Raw genomic sequence first — 7991 nt, 5'->3', positions numbered from 1 at the left:
GCTCTTTATTATTATATTCTTAAGAGCTATAACTATTTACGGTAGTATCATAAATCGAGGGAAAAATATTTAATTTAACAGCCGAATTTTTGTACCAAATTTTTAATTGGTAAACGTATAATTTTCGTATAATTGTGTATCCAAATAATTGGCGAATCTGTTTTTTAAACCGTATTTTTCAACGAATTTAAAATTCGGAATACAAATTTTATTTATGTCATACCAGTATTGAATTTTTTGCCGAATCATAATTATATAAGACTAAGTTTTGAAGTTAACATTTCTCTACTCTCATTGTAATTTTATTTTGAATGGTTGATTGGTAGTGTTCTATCCCCCGAAAGCACTATATATTTACCGGCAAGCCTAAAGCCTCTATATCCTCCACCACTTCCAAGTAATTAAGAATCCAAACAATCTATAGATTAGAAATGGAGCCCGGCAAAGGCGAGATGAAGATCACCGACGACCAGCTGCTGGTCGTCCAGTCGACGATTGAACACCGAATCATCAGCATCGTTGGCCCTTTCGCCCTCAAGTGCGCTGTCGACCTCCGCATCCCGGACCGCATCCACGCCTACGGCGGCGAGCCCATGCCTCTCCCGGCCCTCGCGCTCTCCATTCCCGTGCCCCTCGAGAAGCAGCCGATGCTCCGCCGCCTCATGCGCCTTCTCTCCGCGCAGGGCGTCTTCGCCGTGCAGGCTCTCGGCGACAGCGGCGTCGACGACGACGGAGACGGCAGCATTGGCTACCTCCTCACGCCCTTCTCGCGGCTCCTCGTCACCGCCGATGACGGCAGCCCGAACATGAGCGCGTACGTGCGGGCCTGCTTGGAGCCCGACATGGTGAAGCCGATGTACCGCATGAGCGAGTGGCTGACGCAGGAAGGTGCGAATATGAATGCATTTGAGACGGCGCACGGCGGGAGGAACTTGTGGAAGGTGGCCCAGGAGCGCCCGCACATGGGCAGGCTGTTCAACGAGGCGATGGCGTGCAAGACCAGGCAGACGACGGCGGCGGCGGTGGCGTGCTGCCCGCAGGTCTTCCGCGGGATCGGGTCGCTGGTTGACGTCGGCGGCGGCACCGGCATGACCGCCAAGATGATCGCCGAGGCGTTTCCGGAGGTGAAGTGCACCGTCCTCGAGCTCCCGCACGTCGTGGCCGCCGCACCCAAAAGCGAGCTCATCGACGCGGTCGCCGGCGACATGTTTGAGTACATTCCACCGGCCGGTGCGGTGCTCCTCAAGGTAAGATTAATTTTCAGAGCTTTCTTCTTTCAAAAGAGGAATACTAAGTCTAATTAACACCCCCCTAACAGTACGAAAAGCAGAGACCACCCCCCCCCCCCGCCAAAAAAAAAAAAAAAAAAAAATAAAAAAAAAAATAAAAAAAAAAAAAAAAAAAAAAAAAAAAAAAACTCTCATCCAAGCCTTGTAGGGTTATTAATTCTTTGTTAGTTGTAGAGAAGAAAATGGTAAGATCAGTAAAGAAGAAAGGACTTTGTGAACTAGAGAAATTGTATGATTACAATCCAAAGTAAACTATAGACCTAGTATTGTCCTTTGTATTTAGTATTACACAAAATTCTATATATAATTATATTAGAATTGAGCTAGAATACTTTTACAAGTATCACTCCTTTGGTGCTATTAGTTTTAGCCCTTGGATATACTCCTTGATTACTAATAGCCCTTTGGATCAAACACTATCCACCTACCACACCTACCACATCCTACCACCATCATTCTCAACCTACATTTCTCTATCCAGGGTAAAAAGTCACAAGCACCACCCTCTGGTATTTTAAAGTATTCTAGCTCAACTCTACCCTACACAGTACGAAAAGCAGAGACACACCACCCCCCCCCCCCCCCCGCGCCAAAAATTAAAAAAAAAAAAAAAAAAAAAAAAAAAAAAAAAAAACCTTCATCCAAGCCTTGTAGGGTTTATTAATTCTTTGTTAGTTGTAGAGAAAGAAAATGGTAAGATCAAGTAAAGAAGAAAGGACTTTGTGAACTAGAAAATTGTATGATTACAATCCAAAGTAAACTATAGACCTAGTATTGTCCTTTGTATTTAGTATTACACAAAATTATAATAATTATATATATATATAAAGGTTGAGCCTAGAATACTATCGATAGCAAATCGTTTTTTGCCACCATTTATTTCGATATGAGCCTCCAATATGATGATCGTACTGTTGAACATGATCTATATCATTTGAAGTATTTAGAAATCAAATTCAATTACATTTTTCGATATTGTTCTCTTATCCATCGAGGGACCAAAATGAACCGCTGAGTATGAATATTCTCAAAAAAATGATGATAGGAGTCTTGTAATCAAGATCAAAAGTATAGATCTTATTTAAAAATGTTTAAAGAATTTTCTAACAAAAAACAATTTGATTTGGATATCTTTATCCGGTTAAACGAGAAAACGTCTCATATCGACCATTAAATTAAAATTTTTGAAACCTTTGTCATTAGGCAAATGATGTCGAAAAGATTTAAATTGATTTCTAAACACTTCAAGTGTATAGAGATCATGTTCAACGGGTGCCGATCGTCGATTCGAAGGCTCCATCATCAAAAACAAATGTGTGGCCAAAAAGTCTGTTTGCTATCGATAGTATTCTAGCTCAACTCTATATATCTACATATATATAGATTGAGCTAGAATACTATGCGATATATATAGAACTAGGTTAATATACTATTAATAGCACCAAGTCATTGGCTATCAAATTTTTTCGGCCCATATGCGCATCAATTTAGCTATATTGGAGCTCGACATATACAATTTTTGATCTAATTTATTAATATTTATTTATACACACATATGATCACGGTAAAAGGTACCGAGATAGTCATAAACTTAAACCCTTAATATCTATTCAAAAAAGAAAAAGAAAAAAAGATAATAGTAATCCACAAAACACAAAATATAGACTAATAAACTTACCAATACTCGAGATACACCATTCTGATATGCCTATCAATCTGTTGAATTTGGGATGGTCTAGTTGGAGATGTAGTCCATGAGTTGTGAATCTAATATCTTTTTCTTTTTTCTTTTTTTTTTTTGAGAGAGATAGGTAGCACGCTACCCGCTTCGTTTATTTCATTTTGAAATAAACTTAACTAGAAATGTGAATCAACTAGAATTCGAACTTGAGTCTCGGGTACCGACCACCAAGTCTTTTGCCATTTGAGTTGTGAATCTAATATCACTTGAATTAATTAACCGTCTTGTGTTATGTCTGGAGAATCTGATTAATCATTTTTAGTATTTTAAAACATAAATGACATATGGCAGGATGTAGGTCTAGTTTTATAAGTAAAATTTTGATAAGCATACATTTACAAATATAAATTTCAACCGATCTAATTTTAGAAGTACAAAAACCTCTATACTCCGAAGTTGTTTCAATGGTAAAATTTCTAACTCCATGATCAGTTCCGCTATAAATGATATAGAGTATTTAGAGTAACTAGAAAATAATTTCGTAATTTTTTGATATCATATACTTGGTAATTGCAAGGGCTCGAAATCAATGATTAAACATAAAAATCACATAAAATATAATGTACAATATTAAGATTTTAGATTAAAGATATTGATCTTATTTTAAATAGTATAAAAAAAATATCAAAATTTCACATAATTTAAATATTTTTATATTATTAAACTTACAAATAGCTCGTATGGACCACTAAAATTTTTTATTTTGAATTCTTTGAATTACTAGATAAATAATATTAAAAAATAAAAAAATTATTTTTTAAATACTTTAAATAATTTAGTTAACTTTAGTAGTGCCAATCGTTGATTTGGATGTTTAATCATCAAAATTAATTTAAAAAATATGAAAGCAGTACCACTGTTTTGAAAGAAAGAGAAGCAAAATTAGAGAAAAAAATATCTTGCACTCTAGGAAAAATTCTAGAATGCAACGGGTATATTAGTAACGTGGCGTAACAAACCAATCAAATTAATCCTTTTAAGAATATATGTCCCATCATGATTGTAAAAAAGTATTTTTATTGTACTTTTGTTTGAAAAGAAGGAATGTGATTGGCTTGTTATTGATGACGTGGTGCAAGTGTGACAGTGTAGAATTCCTCGCACTCTAGGCTCTGTCCCTCCTATCCTTGCATTAAAAATTAGTTCAATTACCTTTCTATATTTTATCATTATTTTAAATAAGTACAAAATTAGAAATAATTATTGAATTCAGCTATATATAGAGAGAGAGAGTCCGATTGGGGTGCTTCTAATAGCACCAAACACTTGGTGCTACCAAGTTTGCAATCGTTAGATTTTTCTTTTGACCATCTTTATCCGTTAAATCATATTATTCAACCAACAATCTACTCTAGGATAAATCATACTATTCAACCAACCATCTACTCAACTCTAGAGGATCACTATCATTCTAACAGCACATCCCTTTATTCAAGGATCGAAAATCTAATAGCACCAATAATTTGGTGCTATTAGAAGCATTCCAGCCTCTCTACATATAGAGAGAGAGAGAGAAAGAAAGAGAAAAAGAGAGAGTAGGGCTACTATATTCTTATGAGTAGAGAGCCCTTCGTACTCATAAGTTGTTTTCAATGATGGAACTTTCGAATCGACGATTCGCTCTTTTAAATATAATCTAAAGCATTTAAAATTTCTAAAAAATAAATTTCATAATTTTTTGAAATTATAATAAAATCTATCAAACAGGCATAAAATGAACGGTTAAAATCGAACGACGTCCGAAAAATAAATGATCGGATCTTTCAATTTAAGATCGGAATTATTGATCTTTATCTAGATAGTGAATAAAATTTTTTATTAAAAATTCAACCTATTCTAACTCTTTCACATTACTAAACTAGCAAGTACCTCATACCAATTGTTAAAAATTATCAATTTTGTGACATTTTTATCGTAAGGTAAATAATGTCGAAAAATTATGAAATTTGATTTTTAGAAGTTTTAAATGCTCTAGATAATATTTAACGGTATGAATCGTCGATTTGAAAGCTCTATCATCGAAAAATGGCTTATAAATACGAGAGTGATTGTATTCATAAGAGGATAGTAGCAGAACTCTCTCTCTCTCTCTCTCTCTCTCTCTCTCTCTATATATATATATATATATATATATATATATAGAATTAGGCTGGAATACTATCGATAGCACCAAAGGCTTGGTGCTATCAGTTTTTTAGCCCTTGGATTGAGAAATGTGTGGTTAGATTGATGTGGGTTTCCTAGGGTTGAATGGGTGGTTTGTTGAATAGTATAATCTAACGGCTGAAAATAAAAATTCTATAAAAAGTGGTGATATAGCACTAAAATTTTCGATCAGAAATATTGATCTTGTCGTGGATAGTATAAAGAATTTTGTATCAAAATTTTATCTGATTTGAATACTTCTACACCGTTAAACTGGAAAACGACATATATCAACCATTAAAAATTATTGATTTTGAATCCGTTCGATCACTAGGTAAATGATATCAAAAAATCGCAAAAATTATTTTCTAGAAACTTCAAATACCCTAGATCAAGTCTAACGGAGCCGATCGTCGATTCGAAAATTCATCATCGAAAACGGCTCAGGAGCACGGAGGCCTCCGTGCTCCTGAAAGCATAGCAGCCCTGCTATATATATATATATATATATAATATATATATAGAGCAGAAGAGAGAAGAGAGGACTGAGACGAAGAAGGAAGAAAGACGGGAATGAGACCTCGAAGCTAGGAGTACTGAGAGAGAGTGCGCTGAGGATGCTTATGGAAGTACGGAGGCGCTCTTCTTCCACTTTGTTTTCGATGTTCGGACTTTCGAATCGACGATCGGCTCCGTTAGACTTGATCTTGAAGCTATCTAGAAAATAAATTTTGCGATTTTTCGATATCATTTGCCTAGTGATCGAAGTGGCTCAAAATCAACGGCTGAAAATAAAAATCTTATAAAATATGATGATATGACATTAAAATTTTAGAACAATGTTATTGATCTTGTTTTATATGGTATAAAGAATTTTCTATCAAAATTTCATATGATTTGGATATTTCTACACCGTTAAAGTTGCAACCAGCTCACCACGGCCGTTAAAATTATTGATTTTGAGCCCCTTCGATCACCAGGCAAATGATATCGAAAAATCACAAAATTTATTTTCTAGGTACTTCAAATACTCTAGATCAACTATGCCGGAGCCGATCGTCGATTCGAAAATCCGAACATCAAAAACAACTTGAAAGCACGAAGGGCTCCGTGCTTCTATAAGCATACCAGCTCACTCTATATATATATATACACACGCGCGCACGCCCTAAACCCTAAACCCTAAACAAATATTTTTCGCAATTAATCGTACATTGATTTTTATGAATTACAAATACCACGTGTGCCCAATCAAAAAATATTGGTGTCACATTTGTATTTGATCCTGACAAAAGATCTGATGAAATGTGTAACACAGAATGTTCTTCACGACTGGAGCGACGAGGACTGCGCGAAGATTCTGAAGCAATGTAAGAAAGCAATTTCTGCTAACGGAGGAGAACGCGGAAAAGTCATAATTGTGGATGTAGTGATAAATACGCTCGGCGACGACCCCCAGAAAAATGAAATGGGGCTCTTGTCTGATATTCTTATGATGACAGGCCTCGGCGGAAAGGAGCGCGACGAAGTCGAGTGGCGAAAAATTTTTAGCAAAGCAGGGTTTGCAAACTACAAAATTACTCCTTTGAACGGTGATCCACACTCCATAATTGAGCTCTTTCCCTAATTACAGGATTAGACAAGGTGAATAATGTCGTATGTATGATCAGTTGATCATGTTAAAATAAATTTCTATGTAAAATAATCTACGTTACTATGATGCCTACTAAAAATTTTACTTTGTATCAATAATAGATATATATATATATATATAGAGAGAGAGAGAGAGAGAGAGAGAGAGAACTAGGCTTACGTACTTTCGATGGCCGCAGTAGTTCCAAATTATTTTTAATAATGAGATTTCCAAATCAGCGTTCGGGCCTATTAGACTCGATCTAGAATACTTAGATTTACAAAATAAATTTTAAAATTTTTATATATTATTTATTTTTAACTAAAATGGCTCAAAATTGATAATTTTAATAATAAGTATGAACTATTTTAAAATTTAAAGGTGTAGGAATTGTTGGATTTTATCCAATAATAAATTTTGATGATAACAAACAAATATTGGATTTAATTTGTCATTTAGCAATTTCAGGTTATAGTTAAATTTAAAGTGGCTCAAGCTGAACCGGAATTGATCAAAGGTAACAATTCAATCAAATTATTCAAATTGGCCTGGACAAGATCAAATTGTACCAAATTGGATACAAGTGCCACAACAAAAATTTGGAGGACTTCTTTACAATTTATCGGATTTGAGCCGGTCAACCTAGTCAAGTTGACCAATTCACCTTTGGGTTTGATTTGAGCTTAATGTCAAATTAGCCATTATTTTAATATGGTATGAAAGTGATTTTATGTATGGTATAAATTCAAATTTGATTTTAATATAGTATGAATTTAAAAAATATAGTAATATTTCAAATGAGTTTTGCAAATGTGGTATGAATTTGAATTTTATAAATTTAGTATAATTTCAAATGAGCTTTTCAATATAGTAATATTTCAAATGTTTTGCAAATGTGGTATGAATTCGAATTTATTTTGGAATTAATTCAAATGCATTTGCAAATATGGTTAAAATTCAAATTGAAATCAATTATAATTTAATTATGCTTTTGTTCCATTTTTGAAATGATGGCTAGTGTATTTAAAGGGGGGCTTGGATGTTGTTTGTGACACAACTTCAGAAAAATTCTCTAAGTCCTAATTGTTCATTGATTTGTAATTGTGAGCTTCTTGAGAGATTGTAAAAGAAGTTTTGTGTGATTGTAAGCGGCTTTGGTCTTGCCCTATTCAAAAGGCCAAGT

General features: G+C 34.7%; 1 protein-coding gene across 1 annotated transcript; it reads left to right on the top strand.

Annotated features, from left to right (window-relative positions):
• On the top strand, positions 287–6924 carry LOC109718026 (trans-resveratrol di-O-methyltransferase-like). The gene is made up of 2 exons (XM_020244011.1): positions 287–1247; positions 6494–6924. The coding sequence occupies exons 1-2, from the start codon at positions 432–434 to the stop codon at positions 6800–6802; spliced, it is 1125 nt and encodes a 374-aa protein (XP_020099600.1). The 5' UTR covers positions 287–431; the 3' UTR covers positions 6803–6924.

The sequence above is a fragment of the Ananas comosus genome, linkage group 12 (genome assembly GCF_001540865.1).
Source record: "Ananas comosus cultivar F153 linkage group 12, ASM154086v1, whole genome shotgun sequence".
Classification (NCBI taxonomy): Eukaryota; Viridiplantae; Streptophyta; class Magnoliopsida; order Poales; family Bromeliaceae; genus Ananas; species Ananas comosus.
Note: the sequence above shows the minus strand (reverse complement) of the source record. Positions and strands in the feature narration are given on the sequence as shown.